Source organism: Hylobates moloch, unplaced genomic scaffold (assembly GCF_009828535.3).
Source record: "Hylobates moloch isolate HMO894 unplaced genomic scaffold, HMol_V3 SCAFFOLD_5, whole genome shotgun sequence".
NCBI lineage: Eukaryota > Metazoa > Chordata > Mammalia > Primates > Hylobatidae > Hylobates > Hylobates moloch.
In genome coordinates this window covers 74,960,284-74,980,325 of record NW_026652280.1, presented here as the reverse complement: position 1 = coordinate 74,980,325, position 20,042 = coordinate 74,960,284, and the positions used below count along the sequence as shown (strand labels likewise).

The 20,042-nt window shown below is 35.7% G+C and overlaps 2 protein-coding genes across 2 annotated transcripts; both read left to right on the top strand.

Moving 5' to 3' along the window:
- Positions 1–1,209: 1,209 nt before the first annotated feature.
- Positions 1,210–2,285, top strand: LOC116467844 (olfactory receptor 5T2). The gene is given in 1 exon segment (XM_032151493.2): positions 1,210–2,285. A coding segment is annotated over 1 exon segment (990 nt). The 5' UTR covers positions 1,210–1,295.
- Positions 2,286–12,820: 10,535 nt separating this feature from the next.
- LOC116468155 (olfactory receptor 8J2) lies at positions 12,821–19,707 on the top strand. The gene is made up of 2 exons (XM_058439870.1): positions 12,821–12,842; positions 16,818–19,707. The coding sequence occupies exon 2, from the start codon at positions 16,825–16,827 to the stop codon at positions 17,788–17,790; it is 966 nt and encodes a 321-aa protein (XP_058295853.1). The 5' UTR covers positions 12,821–12,842; positions 16,818–16,824; the 3' UTR covers positions 17,791–19,707.
- Positions 19,708–20,042: the final 335 nt, after the last annotated feature.

Genomic DNA, 20,042 nt, shown 5'->3' with positions numbered 1-20,042 from the left:
TACAAATACATCAAGAATCATGCTTTGCTTTACCTTTATTTCCCTGAGGTCAGCAGAGGAGTAAGAGGAAGAGTGTTCCAGTTGCAGAATGAAGCCATTTATGAGGCCGTGAAACAATGCAAAAATTTCATGTACAGTGAGAGAAACCTGGGATTGAATCTTGGCTCTGGAAATTATTAGCTATGAAAGTTGATATAATGGTGAAATAAGGTAATGTACACAAAAAGTCTGTTCTTGCAGCAAGTGCTAAATAAATGCCTATTATTTAGCAAACTTAGTGTTTCATTATTACATTCACGATATTTGAAGTTTTCTCCCTTCCATTAAAATTTGATTCATAAAAATAGATTTACATTAATTTAAAAAGTTGATTCTATATTATTAAATCTTCAAGAATCATAGTGATTTTCTCTTCATAACTCTGAATCTTTGACTATGTGCTAATATTAACTTAATTTTTACCCAATATAACTTATTTTGGCATCTAGTAGAAATGTCTGTCTCAAGAGAAATTTGGTTGAAGTATCTTATTTGCACAAAACAAAATTAAGACAATTGTAATGAAGAAAATGGAATCATAATAATTTGCGTGTTTATTTTTGGCATAAAATGATCAAGTAATTCATAAAACTTCTTCATTCTCCAAAGAATAATTCAGAGACATTTGAATGAGCAGAGGAAAAAAATCATAACTGTTCATTGGATTTAATTTTGATATAATACTCTGTAGAACCAACCTAATTCAGCATATTCTATAATCAAAGTTATTTTACATATTCAATTTTATTAATGCAATTTTCCTTCAACATTTACTCCAATCTTGTGAACAAACTATTAATGTTCTCATTCTATAGATAAGTAGATAGAGCAAATCATTTTGCACAATTGCTAAAAGTTCTAAAATTCTGGTATTGTATTCCAATACTCTGTCCCCTGATATAGTCTCTTGTGTATTTGGATGCCAAAAGATTGTTTAAGCCACTCGTTTTTGTGTGTTTTAATATTATTTAATATATAAACAGCTTAATACAATTCAGTGGTAAATTAACCAGTAGACCTGATGATTTTAGAAACAGAATGAGTCCAGCCAACTAATGAATATCCATTTCTTCCATTTGATTCTGCAGTGAGTGGCATGAACACATGGCTGACCAGTTTGTCACTGTCTTCTGATTCACTAGAGAATTATGCACTGCTGAAAATATATTGTATAGTATATACAAGAGCACAGTTAACATCCCCTTGAGTCATGGTATTGTTCATTCTTTTTGTCATAATATGAACTGTATGTAACTATGCATATCTTCAAGTTTGTTCTAGATTCCAACATGTAGAATGTCACTGAAGATACCTTATTTGTACTGAAGGGCTTCACAGACAATCTTGAACTGCAGATCATCTTCTTCTTCCTGTTTCTAACAATCTACCTCTTCACTCTCATGGGAAATTTAGGACTGATTTTACTGGTCATTGGGGATTCCCAGCTCCACAAACCCATGTACTATTTTCTGAGTATGTTGTCTTCTGTAGACGCCTGCTGTTCCTCAGTTATTACCCCAAATATGTTACTAGATTTTACGTCAAAGAATAAAGGAATTTCATTCCTTGGATGTGTAGCACAGATGTTTCTTGCTTGCACTTTTGGAACCACAGAATGCTTTCTCTTGGCTGCAATGGCTTATGATCGCTATGTAGCCATCTACAGCCCTCTCCTGTATTCAGTGAGCATGTCACCCAGAGTCTACGTGTCACTCATCACTGCTTCCTATGTTGCTGGCATTTTACATGCTACTATACATACAGTGGCTACATTTAGCCTGTCCTTCTGTGGATCCAACGAAATTAGGCATGTCTTTTGTGATATCCCTCCTCTCCTTGCTATTTCTTGTTCTGACACTCACACAAACCAGCTTCTACTCTTCTACTTTGTGGGCTCTATTGAGATAGTCACTATCCTGATTGTTCTGATCTCCTATGGTTTGATTCTTTTGGCCATTCTGAAGATGCATTCTGCTGAAGGGAGGAGAAAAGTCTTCTCTACATGTGGCTCTCACCTAACTGGAGTGTCAACTTATCATGGGACAATCCTCTTCATGTATGTGAGACCAAGTTCCAGCTATGCTTTGGACCATGACATGATAGTGTCAATATTTTATACCATTGTGATTCCCATGCTGAATCCCATCATCTACAGTTTGAGGAACAAAGATGTAAAAGATTCAATGAAAAAAATGTTTGGGAAAAATCAGATTATCAATAAAGTATTCTTTCATGCTAAAATATAAATTTAAAAAAGGTGAGAGTGATACTCTCCACCTCAATACCAAGAATGTGTCATCATGGTGTTATGATATATGTTGGTTTTCATTCAGGGTTCCTAGATCATAATTCCCATAGCCTTTGTTACAGTCTTTTGTTATAATTGTTGGATGTGTTGGGCCTCAGGGGCAGGCCTTTTACCTCCTTCTGCCCTCCTTTCACTTGACCCAAGGCAGGATTCCAATGTTTGCCTTACTGATTGTGAGTCTTAAGTCTCTCCCATGAGAAAGCCCCATCCTATACCCTTGGGGAAGGAACACTGCTGCCTTGAAGCTTCCATAAAACCTAGGAGGATAGGGTTCAGTGAGCTTCTGGGGAGCAGAACAAATGGAAGTTCCTAGAGGGTGGCACGGTCAGGGAGGGCATGGAAGTTCTGCACTCCTTTCCTTATACTTTGCCCTACACATCACTTCACCTGTATCCTTTGAAATATCCTTTATAATAAGCCAGTAATATGTTTCCCTGAGTTTTGTGAGCTGCTTCAGTAATTTAATGAAACCCAAAGAGGGGGTCATGGGAGCTCCAACTTGAAGCTGGTTGTTCAGAAGTTCCAGAGACCTGAACTTGTGACTAGTGTTGTCAGGGGGCAGTTTTGGGGACTGAACCCTCAACCTATGGGATCTGACACTATCTCTGGGTAGATAGTGTTGCAACTGAATTAGAGGATACCCAGTTGGTGACTACCACGTGGTGTGGGAGGAAGAAATCCCCACACATTTGATCACAGAAGTCTTCTGTGTTGATGATTGTTGTGGTACGACAGTAGAGGAAAAACCTGGTTAGCAAGAGTTTTCCCTAGACAATAATAAAAATGTTTAATTTATTAGTGTAATCCTGTTTTTTTCTTGGATGTGTTAAAATAAAGATCATAAGTGACCCTGTATCTATGCTGTTCTTACATGTAGAAAAATCTGTCATCTATTTTCTTTATATAGTATACATATACATATGTTCACATATACATGTACATACATGCTGATAGTCATTGATATACACAAAAATGCACATTCACAGGCATTTATGTTTGTAAGCTTTACTTAAAAATGTATATTGTTTTCTTTCATCTCCATATAACTTTTTGCTAAAATATGATTAATACATTTAAATCACACCTCAGAAGTATAAATATAGAGCATCTCCTCCCACAGAGTATTTCTACATAATACCTCTGCATTTATTTTCTCCAGTTTGGAGTCTCTGTCCTCTGATATTACGTGATTCCTTACTTCAAAAGTCAAAATTAAGTTATGGTCATTGATATTCATCATATGCGTGTGCAAAATCACGCAAATAAGGACAGCCCCTGTGTGCATATGTGTAGTGTGTGTGTGCTTGTGCGTGTGTATGATTTAGAACAGAAGGGATATTTAAACACCACTTAAAATCAGAAGGATTGTTTTCATTCTTTAAAAATTGTAAAGTCTGCATGATAAAAAGTACCAAAAATGTAATAAAACACCAAACTACAGACTTGGGAAAAGAGATACAATCATCCATTTGTTGAGTTAATTCATAATAAAATTTATAGCACAATGCATAAAATATACATGGATAAAATTCATAAAAGGTGAAACCTCTTATGGACAATGGATATACTTTAATAATAATCTAGAAAATGTAAATGCGAAATGATAGAAAACACTCAAGCACTTTTGGGTAATTTGCTAGCAAATACAAACTAAGGTGAGTACACTAAATTTGAAACTTTATAAACTAAAAGCTTTCATAAAATAATTAATTTCTTTTCATGTATTAGACACAATTTGTTATCAAGAATATACATCAGTTACATGGGCAAAATAAAAGTTGGGACTTAATTTAAAAAGGCACACAACATGTAAACTTATATCTAAACTCATTTAAAAATTATATATTAAGGTAAAATTCCCATGTGATAAAATTAACTATTTATGGGAATAATTCAGTGGCAATTACTACATTCACAATATTGTGCAACCATCACCTCTGTCAAGCTCCAGAACACGTCCATCAGTAAGAAGTACACAATAAGTAGTTTCTCCCCAGTTCTCACTTACTCCAGCCCCCCACAATCTGTGCTCCATGTCTGTATTTTCCTATTCTGGATATTTCTTATAAAGGAACCATAGAAAAGTGACTTTTGTTTCCTGTTCTGCTTTCACTCAGCATAATGTTTTCAAACATTATTTGAAAACATTCCATGTCTGTTGTAGCATGGGTTGATTTTTCATTTATTTTATTTTATTTCTATTTTTTAATTTTATTTATTTATTTTTTTGAGACGGAGTCTTGCTCTGTCGCCCAGGCTGGACTGCAGGCACAATCTCAGCTCACTGCAAGCTCCGCCTCCCGGGTTCAAGCCATTCTCCTGCCTCAGCCTCCCGAGTAGCTGGACTACAGGCGCCCACCACCATGCCCGGCTAATTTTTTGTATTTTTAGTAGAGACGGGGTTTCACCGTGTTAGCCAGGATAGTCTCGATCTCCTGACCTCATGATCCGCCCGCCTCAGCCTCCCAAAGGGCTAGGATTACAGGCTTGAGCCACTGCGCCCGGCCTCTTTTATTTTTAAATTGTGTTTTATTGTGTTTTACATGAAATATACCCTCTAACATTTGTAAGTTTACATTACTTTTAATTATAGGCACAAAGTTGGAAGTAGATCCTTAGAACTTATTTATCTTGCATATTGAGACTTTATACCTGTTGATTAAAAACTCCCCATTTCTCCCAGCTCCTAGTCCCTTGAAACTGCCATTCTAATTTCTGGTTCTATAAGTTTGGGTATTTTATAGATTCTTCCTATAAATGGAATCATGCAGCATTTATTCTTTTGTTACTGGTTTGTTTCATTTAGTATAATGTCCTCCAGGTTCATCCATGTTCTCCTATATTGCAAGATGCCCATAATTTAAGGCTGAATAATATGCCATTGTATGTATATGCCACATTTCCTTTACCCGTTCATCCATCAATGGACTCTGAGATTGTTTCTACCTCTTGGCTATTTTGAATAATGCTGCATGAACATGGGTGTTCTGATATCTTTTTGATATCATAATATACACTCTTTCAGATAAATACCTCAAGTTTGGAGAGATTATTCAATGATATGGTAGTTCTATATTTTTTGAGCAGTTTCCATATGATTTTCCATAGTGTCTGCACCATTTTGCATTTCATTGAAAAATTGCAAGGGTCCTAACTTCTTCAAATTTTTTCAATAATTGCTGACTTTTATTTTCTTTTTAATAATTACCATCCTCACACATCCTCACAGGTATAAGGTGATATTTCATTGTGGTGTTGATTTGCATTTTCCTCCTGAGTAGTGATCTTGAGTATCTTTTCATATATCTGTTGGTCATTTGTATATTTTCTTTGAAGAAATGTCAGTTCATGTCTTCAGCCTGTTTTCAGTTGGGTCATTAGGATTTTTTGTTTGTTTGTTTGTCGCTATAGAGGTGTAGGAGTTTCTAATATATTTTAGAAGTAAACCGCTTATCAGATATATGATTTGCAAATATTTTCTCCCATTCTGTATACTGTATATACACTGTGTTGATTGTTTCCTTAACTATGAAGAAATTTTTTAGTTTGATAAATTCCAACTTGTCAATTTTGGTTTTATTTTGCTGTCTGTACTTTTGGTATCATATTCAAGCTATCATTCTCAAGACTAATGTAATAAAAATCTTTCTTTATCTTTTCTCCTAGGAGTTTTGAAGTTTCAGGTCTTATGTTTAATCCATTTTGAGTTGACTTTTGAGTATAATTTAAGATAAGGTCCCAGTTTTATTCTTTTGCATGTGTATATCCAATTTTCCCAGAACCATTTGTTGAAGAGACTCTCTTTTACTCTGTGTTAGGCGCCCTGTCGAAGATGTGGACTATATATATGTGGATTTGTTCTTTTGATCTCTCTCTATCTTCCAGTGGTCTATATGTCAGTCTGTATGTAAATGCCATACAGTTTTGTTTTGTTATTTTTTTGAGGCAGAATCTCAATGTGTCACCCAGGCTGGAGGGCACTGTGGCCTGATCGTGGCTCACTGCAGACTCAATGTTCTGGATTTAAAAGATCCTCCTGCCTCAGCCTCCCAAAAAGCTGGGACTAGAGATGCATATCATCATGCCCAGGTAATTTTTATGTTATTTTATTTTTTGTAGAGATGAGATCTCATTATGTTGCCAAGACTGGTTTTGAACTTCTGGCCTCAAGCAATCCACTTTCCTCAGCCTTCCAAATTGCTGGCACTATAGGCATGAAACACTATGCTTGGTCCTGTGCAGTTTTAATTACTGCAGATTTGTAATATATTTTGAAATTAGAAAATATGGCACCTCCAGTTTTGCTCTTCGTCTTCTAGATTATTTTGACTACTCAGGGTGTTTTGTGGTTCCATGTAAAATTTAGGGCTTGCTTTTTTTTTCTATTACTGTAAACCATGTCTTTGGGGTTTTGGGGATTTCATTGAACCTGCAAAGCACTTTGGATAGAATAGGCATTTTACCAATATTAAGTTCTCCAATTCATGAACCTAGGATGACTTTCCATTTGTTATCTTCTTGAATTTATTTCACAAATGTTTTGCAGTTTTCAGTCTACACACCTTCCGTCTCCTTAGTTAAGTTTATTCTATTTTATTCAAAAGCTATATTTATTTTATGGAGATGGATAATATCCCACTGTATGTATATATCACAATTTGTGTATCCATTTATCTGTTGATGGAAATTTTGACTTTTTTTTTCTTAACCACTTGGCTATTGTGAGTAGAGCTGCCTCTACATGACTTTGTTTGATTACCTGGGTATATATCTTGTAGTGGAATTGTAGTCATATGGTAATTCTATGTTTAACTTTTTGAGGAACTGCCAAACTGCTTTGTATAGTAGCTTAGTACCTGAATGATTTTACATTTACATTTACATTCCCAACAGCAAAGCCTCATGGTATAAGTTTATCCACATCCTCACTAATGTTTGCTATTTTCTGTTTTCCATTCTGATTGATATGAAGTGGTATTTTATTGTGATTCTCATTTACAATTCTCTAATAACTAATGTTGAGTAACTTTCACGTTTTTATTGGGCATTTGTTTATCTCTCTGGAGAAAATTTTATTCAACTATTTTTGTCATTTTTAAGTAGGCTCCTAAGGTTATTTGACTCCTTATTGTTGAGTTGTGGGAGTTTTTTTTATGTATTCTAGTTATCTAATACCTATCAAATGTATTATTTGGAAATTTTTTCTTCCACTTTTTAGGTTCTCTTTTCACTGCCTTGATAATGTCCTTTGATGAAGAAATATTTTTAATTTTGATGAAGTTTGATTTATAAATTTTCTGCTGTTGTTGCTTGTAGCTGGGGTAGCATGTTCAGGAATCTATTGCCAAACACAAAGAAGGTCATGAAGATTTACACCTACGTTGTCCTCTAAGAGTTTTATAATTTTACTTTTATATTTAGGGTGTTGATTTGAAGTTAATTTTTGTGTATAATTAGATGTAGTGGTTCTTCTTTATTAATTTTTGTGTGGCTATTCAGTTGTCCAGCAGACTAAATGTATTTTTAATTATTGTTCAAAGTAAAATTTTAATGATATTTTATTGCTTCCTTTTATTTACCAAAATAGGAGCTTCCTGGAATTATTAAAACTGCTAGAGGTCCTGAGTGGAAAAATATCCCCAACTTTTTCCTGGCTATATGAACATTAAACATTTGCAAACGTAAGTACTAAGATATGTTATAAATAGAAATACCAAAACTTTTTTGTTGCATCTGCTGGATTTGAAAATATTGACACTATGTGGCCTAATAATTTCCAAGTGTCACACAAGTGTACAAACTTGATAGAATATTGTATGAGAGAAAAATGAGGACTAAAAAGATGTGAATTACATTATTCATGTAATATAGAAGACTCAACACAACTAATTTTTTTCTAGTTTAAATGCATAAACAAATCTATAACAATCAAGATATTTAAATAACAAAATCATCTTCTTTGAAGAAAAAATAAGTCAATCAAAAATGACGTAGGCATCATAATTCCCTTACATAAATTTAAAACTACATAACTAGATACGATACATAACATTTATTTACCAAAAATATAATAGTAAATTGATTTATTTTAAAAACTAGACAGAATTTATTAACCTTGAAGACACTGTGTTAAGTAAAATAAGTCCAACACAGAAGGACCAATACTCTATGATATCACTTATATAAGGTATGCAAAATAATCAAATGCATAAACACACAGAGGAGAATGGGGGTTTCCAGGTGCTGGGGCAAGGAGGCAGGAATAAATGGAGAGTTACCATAAAACAGGTATAGCATTTCAGTCATGCCAGAGGATTAAGTTCTAGAGAGGTTCTGTATTTAATCTATTTTTTGTTGTTGTTGCCCATATAGGTAAGATTACTGCAATATACACTTAGAATTTTTAAGATGATAGATCTCTCTTGAAAAGAGAATAAAAGGTTGTGATAGTCTTTATTTCTGCCTTAATTTCGTTATTTACCCAGTAGTTACTCAGGAGCAGGTTGCTCAGTTTCCATGTAGTTTTGTGGTTTTGAATGAATTTGTTAATCCTGAGTTCTAATTTGATTGCACTGTTGTCTGAGAGGCTGTTTGTTATGATTTCCATTCTTTTGCATTTGTTTTACTTACAATTATGTGGTTAATTTTAGAATAAGTGTGATGTAGTGCTGAGAAGAATGTATATTCTGTTGATTTGGGGTGGAGAGTTCTGTAGATGTCTATTAGGTCCTCTTGGTCCAGAGCTGAGTTCAAGTGCAGGAAATCTTTGTTAATTTTCTGTCTCATTGATCTGTATAATATTGACAGTGGGGTGTTAAAGTTTCCCACTATTATTGTGTAGGGATCTAAGATGTTCTTTGAAACCAACGAGAACAAAGACACAACATACCAGAATCTCTGGAACACATTTAAAGTAGTGTGTAGAGGGAAATTTGTAGCACTAAATGCCCACAAGAGAAAGCAGGAAAGATCTAAAATTGACACCCTAACATCACAATTAAAATAATTAGAGAAACAAGAGCAAACAAATTCAAAAGCTAGCAGAAGACAAGAAATAACTAAGATCAGAGCAGAACTGAAGGTGACAGAGACATGAAAAACGCTTCAAAAAATCAGTGAATCCAGGAGCTTGTTTTTTGAAAAGATCAACAAAATAGATCGCTCGCTAGGCAGACTAATAAAGAAGAAATGAGAGAAGAATTAAATAGATGCAATAAAAAATGATAAAGGGGACATCACCACCGATCCCACAGAAATACAACTACCATCAGAGAATACTATAAACATCTCTATGCAAATATGCTAGAAAATCTAGAACAAATGGCCAAATTCCTGGACACATACACCCACCCAAGACTAAATCAGGAAGAAGTTGAATCCCTGAATAGGACAATGACAAGTTCTGAAATTAAGGCAGTAATTAATAGTCTACCAGCCCCAAAAAACTCCAGGACCAGATGGATTCACAGCCAAATTCTACCAGAGGTACAAAAAGGAGCTGGTACCATTCCTTCTGAAATTATTCCAAACAATAGAAAAAGAGACTCCTCCCTAACTCATTTTACGAGGCCAACATAATCCTGATAAACCTGGCAGAGACACAACACAAAAGAAAATTTCAGGCCAATATCCCTGATGAACATCAATGTGAAAATCCTCAGTAAATACCGGCAAACCGAATCCAGCAGCACATAAAAAAGCATATCCACCACGATCAAGTCAGCTTCATCCCAGGGATGCAAGGCTGGCTCAACATACACAAATCAATAAACATAATCCAGCACATAAACAGAACCAATGACAAAAACCACTTGATTATCTCAACAGATGCAGAAAAGGCCTTCAACAAAATTCAACAGTCCTTCATGCTAAAGACTCTCAATAAACTAGTTATCAATGGAATTTATCTCAAAATAATAAGAGCTATTTATGACAAACCCACAGCCAATATCATATTGAATGCACAAAACCTGGAAGCATTATCTTTGAAAGCTGGCATAAGACAAGGATTCCCTCTCTCACCAACCCTATTCAACATAGTATTGGAAGTTCTGGCCAGGGCAATCAGGCAAGAGAAAGAAATAAATTGTATTCACATAGGAAGAGAGGAAGTCAAATTGTCTCTGTTGGCAGATGACATGATTGTATATTTAGAAAACCCTATCATCTCAGCCCAAAATCTCCTTAAGCTGATAAGCAACTTCAGCAAAGTCTAAGGATATAAAATCAATGTGCAAAAATCACAAGCGTTTCTATACACCAAAAACAGAGAGCCAAATCATAAGTGAACTCCCATTCGCAATTGCTATTAAGAGAATAAAATACCTTGGAATACAACATACAAGGGATGTGAAGGACCTCTTCAAAGAGAACTACAAACCACTGCTCAAGGAAATAAGATACGAAACAAACAAATGGAAAAACGTTCCATGCTAATGGATAGGAAGAATCAATATCGTGTAAATGGCCATACTACCCAAAATAATTTATAGAATCAGTGCTGTCCCCATCAAGCTACCATTGACTTTCTTCACAGAGTTGGAAAAAATGACTTGACAGTTCATGCGGAACCAAAGAAGAGCCCACATAGCCTAGACAATCCTAAGCAAAATGAACAAAGCTAGAGGCACCACGCTACCTGACTTCCAACTATACTACAAAGCTACAGTAACCAAAACAGCATGGTACTTGTACAAAAACAGATATATAGACCAGTGAAACAGAACAGAGGCCTCAGAAATAACTCCACACATCTACAACCATCTGATCTTTGACAAAGGGCTAATATCCAGAATTTACAAAGAACTTAAACAAATTTGCAAGAAAAAAAACATCGAAAAGTCAGCAAAGGATATTAACAGACACTTCTCTAAAGAAGACATTTATGCAGCCAACAAACATATGAAAAAATGCTCATCATCACTGCTCATTAGAGAAATGCAAATCAAAACCACAATGAGATAGCCATCTCACACCGGTTAGAATGGTGATCATTAAAAAGTCAGGAAACAACATGTTGGAGAGGATGTGGAGAAATAGGAATGGTTTTACACTGTTGGTGGAAGTGTAAATTAGCTCAACTGTTGTGGAAGACAGTGTGGCGATTGCTCAAGGATCTAGAATTAGAAATACCATTTGACCCAGCAATCCCATTACTGGCTATGTACCCTAAGGATTAAAAATCATTCTACTATAAAGAGACATGCCCATACGTGTTTACTGCAGCACTATTTACAATAGCAAAAATTTGGAACCAACTGAAATGGCCATCAGTGATAGACTGGATAAAGAAAATGTGGTATATATACACCATGGAATACTATACAGCTATAAAAAAGAATGAGTTCATGTCCTTTGCAGGGACATGAATGAAACTGGAAACCATGATTCTCAGCAAACTATCACAAGACAGAAAACCAAACACCACATGTTCTCACTCATAAGTGGGAGTTGAACAATAAGGACACATGTACACTTTGTGGGGTGGTGGCATCACACACCAGGACCTGTCAGGGTCTGGGGGTCTAGGGGAGGGATAGCATTAGGAGAAATACCTAATGTAGATGTAGATGACAGGTTGATTGGTGCAGCAAACCACCATGGCACATGTATACCTATGTAACAAACCTACACATTCTGCACACGTATTCCAGAAGTTAAAGTATAATAATAAAAAAAAGGTTGTGATAGTCAAAAGTGGTTAATTCTGAATAGAATGGAGGAAATGGAAATGGGAGAAGCTGGTTAAGTGAAAATTTAGGTTGTATCTAATGATCCATTTTTTTAAATAATAAAGCATATAATATAAAAGTATTGTTTAATTTGAGTGATGGAAATATAGTGTCTAGAATGTAATTGCAGACATAACTTTTGCATCTACAATGCTTACGGACTAGAAAATTCCACATAGTAAGTTAAAAAAAAGAAATGCTATCAGTATTTACTTATGATGTTTCTATATGCTTTGAGGGAAGATCACAGGCTCATCATATAAAAAACATATTTTCCAACCAAATAATTTTAATTAATCACTAGAAATAAGACCACATATATGATAAGTATAATATGGGGGTTACATTTAGTTCTGTTCCCAATATTCACATTAAAATTGACCATTGGAGCCAGAATCCTGTGCTTGCTATCTATTGATTTTTTCAACCCAGGGCCAGCAGTATCAATTCTCATTTTATATAGGAGTAATTGCATTCTTTTTTTATTTAATAATATTATCTAAGTGAGTTCCTAGGCAATTTCCACATTTTCACTCTTTGGGTAAAATTTTGAGTGGAATCTTGGCTAATGAACGCTGTTTTTCTTTCTTGCCCCAGGGAATCTGATTTTTATTTGGAAAATCTTGTCGTCATGCTTGGGGACTGGGACCTAGAAACAAACATATTCAGTGTGAAGGTCTTCAGAGACTTCAGACAGTTGAAAAACTCTAACATGCTTCGAGCAGGAACCTTGGGTCTGGGCCTGGACAGATCTCTCTACACGGGTAGGTTACACCAAATATTTTACTTCTTTCTAAGTTTTATGTAAAAATCAAGTGTCTTTGAGGATTTACCAATTTAAATCAGACTCAGGATTGAAATGATATCTAATTTGTCTTCTTTTCCAAATAACTCAAGTATCTGCCCACTGATTTCTTATTGGAAATGACAGTGATACAACATAAACAATAGTATCCAGCATCTCTATTGATAGGCTAGACAGCTTGAACATTTATACCAAATAATGAATAGTCATTACAGTTAGTATATTCCACCTTAATATGCACAGTGATATTTTTCTGCCTTAGAACTGAGATGTTTAGAGAGAATGCTACACCAAAAGGAAAGTATCTTATGTCTCCGATGCATATGATTTGATGTTTCAAAAAAGGGCTTTCAAAAATACTTGACACTGATGAAAATGAGCTTTTATTCTTGCATTCCCTGGGGTGAAAAATCCTAGGATGAAAAGATTCCCTGGTACTAATAGTCAATCTCCCTGATGGATGCCAAAAACTCATGCTGAGATTCAGTGCTTGTCTCAAACCAGACCCATGTCTCAACAAGCTTAACACAAATTCCACAAGTAGACATTAATGAAATATAGTCTTGAAATCTTCTCAGAAGCTATTTAAGAGTTAATTTGCAACATAACACCTCATCCAAAGAGTGACAATTTTTACAGTGAAATTGACATTGAAATTATTCACATCAGGTATATTTTTATTTATTTTATATTGAGATTCATGGTATTGATAGACCTATAAAATAATTCTTTTCAAAAACTAATTTTAAACAAACTTTTGTGAAAAATTATAATAGCTCTTAACAGGAAAATTCTAACTCAAAAAATAGTCTAAAAAAAAAAAAAAACCCAACAGGAGAAAACTGGGCCTGTTCTAAGGAAACTTTATGTCAATGGCATATACTTGCTGAAATAATAATCAACTCCAGCTGTGCCCTCAGCCATGCTTCAGAGGAGGAGAAATTAGTAATGGGTAAAGATATTAAATATTTGCAAATTCTCTTCCTTCCCGGAGCTAATTGCACAAATTCAGTGTAGCCAGTAAATAACTGCTGTTGTTCATGATGTTCTTTTTTGTTGTTAAATTAAGGGTGTCTATGGAACATAAATGTCAGAATGAACAATGCACTGAGTTGCTTTGTGTGTGGCAACCAAACAGGAAATATTTTGATCAAAGTAATTGTTAGCACAATGTTTTAAATCATAAGCTTGCCTGCTTATAAGACATACAGTTCTTTTTAGGCGCAGTGGCAAGAAACAAAAGATAGAGGATAGGTGCTACACACAATCAGATAAGTTTCTCAGACTCAAATTTGATATGTTTAATAATGTATCATAACAAAGAAACACTGAAGATTTAAGAGGTAATCTGATTGCAAGACAGCATGTTTTGTTTGTTAAAAAAGTAGCTAGATATTGTGTGTCCCAGTTTTTAAAAAAAAATGCAGTAGTATAATTCATTTGCTATTTCTGTATTAACTGTAAAAGCACTCAGTAAGGTGGAATGAATTACTGGAATTAAGAACCCATATTGAAAATCATTCAAAGCATTCTAATAACAAAAACTGAAGGTAACATCCGTTTTGCATTCACTTGGTACCAGGCTCTATAAAAACAAATCATTTATGTGCATTATCTCATTTAATTTGGATAATACAAGAATATAATGCTTGGTAAAAATCACGTAGGTATTAACTGGTAGACTAAAACAAACCAATCACATAAACAAAATCACAAAACAACAAAATAAAACGATGAAGTTTAGATCAATGTCTACATAGTATTTTCGAGTATTTTGAGTATTATTTGGTAGACTAACATAATCAATCACAGAAACAAAATCATAAAACCATGCAGTTTGGAACAATGTCTTACACAGTCTTTTCAAGTAATTTTACTTCATTGAGACTCTATTTTCTTATTAGACATGAAAATAATTACCATCTACCTATATTTTAGGGTGCTCCTGCAGAATGAGATAACTATTTAAAAATTCCTAGCATCATTTTCAACACGTTACTTTCTTTTTTTTTTTTTTTTTTTTTTTTTTTGAGACAGAGTCTTGCTCTGTCGCCCAGGCTGGAGTGCAGTGGTGCAATCTCGGCTCACTGCAAGCTCCGCCTCCTGGGTTCATGCCATTCTCCTGCCTCAGCCTCTCCGAGTAGCTGGGACTACAGGCACCCGCCACCACGCCCGGCTAATTTTTTGTATTTTTAGTAGAGACGGGGTTTCACCGTGGTCTTGATCTCCTGACCTCGTGATCCGCCCGCCTTGGCCTCCCAAAGTGCTGGGATTACAAGCGTGAGCCACCGCGCCCGGCCACATGTTACTTTCTAAATAAATATTAACAACCTTCCCCACTGCTCTTTCTATACAAGTATAATAAATTAAAGTAATCTAACTTTAACAAATAAAAGTTGTAAGTAATAAGCATTAAAAAATAAAACAACTTTAACAATTTAAAATGAAGAAGTATAAGCTAGAAAGGGAAGGGAGAGTAGGGCTTCTGGAACAAAATAGTAGAGAAGAGTCTGAGTAAGAGAAGTCACAATGATAGGACAGGACTGGCTTATTTAACAAAAGTAATGAAATGTGATTAAGTAAAGAGGATTCTGACTTTCAGAATTACACTCAGAAGGAAAAATATTGAAGTGTAGGCTTACTTCTGCACAGCTGAAGCAACATTATGTGGTAGAAATTGATAAAGCAAAATCCAGAATACTGAAAGTGTTTCCTGTAGAAATGTTGAAATTCCCAAGGATTATTAATGACAAGTTAGGGCCTGGATAAGTCACCAGCAGAACCTAGGAAAAAGATAACTAGTGGTCACTCTGCTCATCAACTTCTTAAGGCTGCTCTCTCTTATCACTGGAAACACAGACGGAAACACACAAATAAAAATTGTAAGTAATAAATTACATGTGTATGTAAGTGTATATATATTAGTCAATATCATATGCTAATCTATGCATATAATACATGTGAATATACATTAATATCAAGTGCATATATATTCCTCCAATATCATGTGCTAACATAGTTGATAAATGCATAATAATATTAAGACATCATAATGAAACAAATACATATGTATTCGCTTGATATAAACTATATCCAATAGTGAATACATAAATTGCTTGTCCAAACAGTTTTAAGACTCTTTTCTTTTCTTTTTGAGACAGAGTCTCACTCTGTCGCCCAGGCTGGAGTGAAGTGGCACGATCTCGGCTCACTGCAATCTCTACCTCCCGGGTTCAAGCAATTCTCCCGCCTCAGCCTCCTGAGTAGCTGGGACTACAGACGCCCGCCACCACGCCCGGCTAATTTTTTGTATTTTTAGTAGAGACGGGGTTTCACCATGTTGGTCAGGATGGTCTAGATCTCCTGACCTCGTGATCTGCCCGCCTCCTCCTCCCAAAGTGCTAGGATTACAGGTGTGAGCCACCACACCTGGCCAGTTTTAAGACTCTTTTTTTTTTTTTTTTTGAGACGGAGTCTCGCTCTGTCGCCCAGGCTGGAGTGCAGTGGCGCAATCTCGGCTCACTGCAAGCTCCGCCTCCCGGGTTCACGCCATTCTCCTGCCTCAGCCTCTCCGAGTAGCTGGGACTACAGGCGCCCGCCACCACGCCCGGCTAATTTTTTTGTATTTTTAGTAGAGACGGGGTTTCACCGTGGTCTCGATCTCCTGACCTCGTGATCCACCAGCCTCGGCCTCCCAAAGTGCTGGGATTACAAGTGTGAGCCACCACGCCCGGCCCAGTTTTAAGACTCTTAATTGTCTGGTGAGTTTTTATTTCTGAAGTTTATGAAAACATGGGAAGAAAAACAATTAGGTTCTGAAACTTTTAAGGGTTTGTAAGACAAAATAAACTGATTTCAAATGAAATATTTAACAACCTAGCACCTAATAGAAACATCAATGTTATCATCGATTGATTTCTTTCAACTTTTTCAGGTAAAAGATGAAGGCAACAATACAAATGGCTTCAGGAAATCTCACATGGGTGACGGAATTCATTCTTGTGGGAGTCTCAGATGATCCAGAGCTCCAGATTCCCCTCTTCCTGGTCTTCCTGGTGCTCTATTTGCTGACAGTGGCAGGGAACCTGGGCATCATCACCCTCACCAGTGTTGACTCTCAACTTCAAACCCCCATGTATTTTTTCCTCCGACACTTGGCTGTTATTAATCTTTGCAATTCTACTGTCATTGCCCCTAAAATGTTGGTTAACTTTCTGGTTACCAAGAAAACCATATCATACTATGGATGTGCAGCCCAACTGGGTGGATTCTTGGTTTTCATTGTGGCTGAGATTTTCATGCTGGCCGCAATGGCCTATGACCGCTATGTGGCTATTTGCAACCCTCTGCTCTATGCCGTAGTGGTGTCTCCAAAGGTGTGTCATTTGCTGGTGTCCCTCACATACCTTCAGAGTCTTATCACAGCACTGACTGTCTCTTCCTGTGTGTTCTCTGTGTCATACTGTTCTCCCAACATCATCAACCATTTTTACTGTGACGATGTCCCTTTGCTAGCATTGTCCTGTTCTGATACCTACATTCCAGAAACAGCAGTGTTTATCTTTTCAGGGACCAACTTGTTTTTTTCCATGATCGTTGTTCTGATATCCTACTTCAACATCGTTATTACCATTTTGAAGATACGTTCCTCAGAAGGACGACAAAAAGCCTTTTCCACCTGTGCTTCTCACATGACAGCTGTGGTTGTGTTCTATGGGACTCTCCTTTGCATGTATTTGCAACCAAGGAGTAATCACTCATTAGATACTGACAAAACGGCCTCGGTCTTCTACACCCCGGTGATACCAATGCTGAACCCTCTAATTTACAGCCTAAGGAACAAGAACGTGAAGGATGCACTAAAGAGGTTCTTAGATAACCCATGCCGATCACTCAAACTAATGTAAATGTAAAGCTAAAACTATCTTCCTTTAGTGCTTTTCGTTTTTTCCTGAAAACTGCTGTTTTTTTAGAAAAAAAAAAAGTGGCAAGAAATTGATAGAAATTCCATTCAGTTCAGTGGGAAATGTTTAATTGTTCTTATGTCAACCTCACATACCCAAACAAGAAAACAATGTCTATAATTAATAAAAAATAATTTGAAAATAATCAAGTTTATAGATAACTTATAAATAAAATGTAAGCTGCTAAAGGGTTTTTAAAATAATTTACAAACAAGGAAGAGAATGCCTGATAGTGCTTGTGGAGGTATGTGGCATCATTTCTTGGAAGGTGGTCAAAACTCAGATTATCCTCCTTGCAAGAGACGTCTTTTGTTCAGCTACTAAAAATTGTATTTTTAGTTTTGTAGCATTTTATCCATCAAGTTCAACTTTTGTGGAACCATTTTTATCTTGTATTTAAAAATAAATTTTTATCACAGAAAAACTGCACGTGGAAATAAGACTTAAGGGAAAACAGGCTAACAAATTTTTAAAGGAGATTTTCCTTTTTCATTGCTCTCAGTTGGTGTGTGCACCCAAAGCTAAATGTTGATGTTCTCTCAAATAAGACACACAATTTTTTTCCATCTCATCATAAAACATTTGTATAAAGTTAATTGCCTTTGTTATGAAACTATAATACCAAACATCACTACTTTTAGCATTTTCATTCAGTGTAATTTGAAATGAAATTTTATTAGACAAAATTTTTTAAAAAGAATATTTTCCTTAAGATGTCACAGTTCTTAAGAGCCCTCCTGTTTTTTTTTTTTTTTAAAGTTAATAGTTACTATGAACTACATCTCTTTGCATGTAAAAGGCTACTAATGCATGATGAAGTGAGGGAGAGTGGCGCTTATATGTGAAATAAAGGTAGTGTCTGGAAATAAAGTAAAGTTATAATACTTTCAGGAAGGTTAGAAGCATACCCAGTCCGGGGACTGTGTGACTCAAATCAATATTTCAACTTCTAACTTCAGCCTTAAAGGAGCAGAGTCACTGAAGGCAGGAAAAATCACACTGTATGAGGAATATTTCTGGTCTCAAGGGCAACATTAATAATAGTTCGATGGCATTTGCCTTTATGTTACTTATTTGTTTATTTGTGTATATTTTTCTACTTTCTGATGTGTGTATTTGGCTTCATCAACTGATACAATTGTAATCACAGAACTGTACTTCCCATTAGAAACAATTCTTTTGGGTCTGGCTAGATGAGTAGCATTGGAGTAACAGGGCTAAACTCACACTTGCATTTATACCAGTGTTATGCATATTACTAAATTAGGTAAGGTCAATAAGAAGTACTCCAGTGTTTTCTACCTTTTAATTTGGCTTACACATGTGTATTTTGTAAGAATAATGATGTTGTCTCTTGTATTCATTTTCTATTGCTACTATAAGAAATCACTACAAACATAGTAGCTTGGAACAACCCGAATTTATTATCCCACATTTCTGGGGGTCAGAAGGTCAAAGTGGGTCTCACGAGGTTAAAACCAAGGTGTTGGCAGTCTGTATTCCTACTGGAACCTCTGGGTACAATCTGTTTTCTTGTTTTTTCCATGTTCTAGAGGTTGCCTACAGCACTTGGCTTATGTTCCCCTTTCGGCCAGCAATCTCATCACTCTGACCTCTGCTTCCACTGCTGGGTCTCCTCTGCCTTTCACCCTCTTCTTCCCTCTCTCCCCTATGATTGTCTTGGACTCACACAGATAATCCATGAAAGCCTCCTCATCTCATGGTTCTTAATCACATCAGCAAATTCCCTTTTCCATGGAATGTGACATGTTCAGATAGATTCCTGTACCTGCCTTATTCATTAGTGCTCAATGGTACAGTCTTAAAAAGGTTGACATGCTGTATATCCTTTCTACATTATTTACTATAAAATTTATGTAAACAAGCTATACACATGGCCTTCTTTGAATAAAAGATAAAAATCACTTGGTTTTAAGGTTGCAAAAGTGTATACACATATACACATACACACTCACATAACACTTGTGGCACTTTTATTTATATGGGATGAATTAACTCAATCAACCAAGCAGACAAGTTTTCAAAGAAGCAAGACAGAAAAAGTAAATTGTCAGCTCTGGTCTATATGTTAATCACCCCACAGGGCATGTCAACCTAAATAACAGAGAGAGGCTCCCTAAAAGAGAATAATATTTATTCAGGATTACAGCATTGTAATGAGAAGGCAAGTGCCA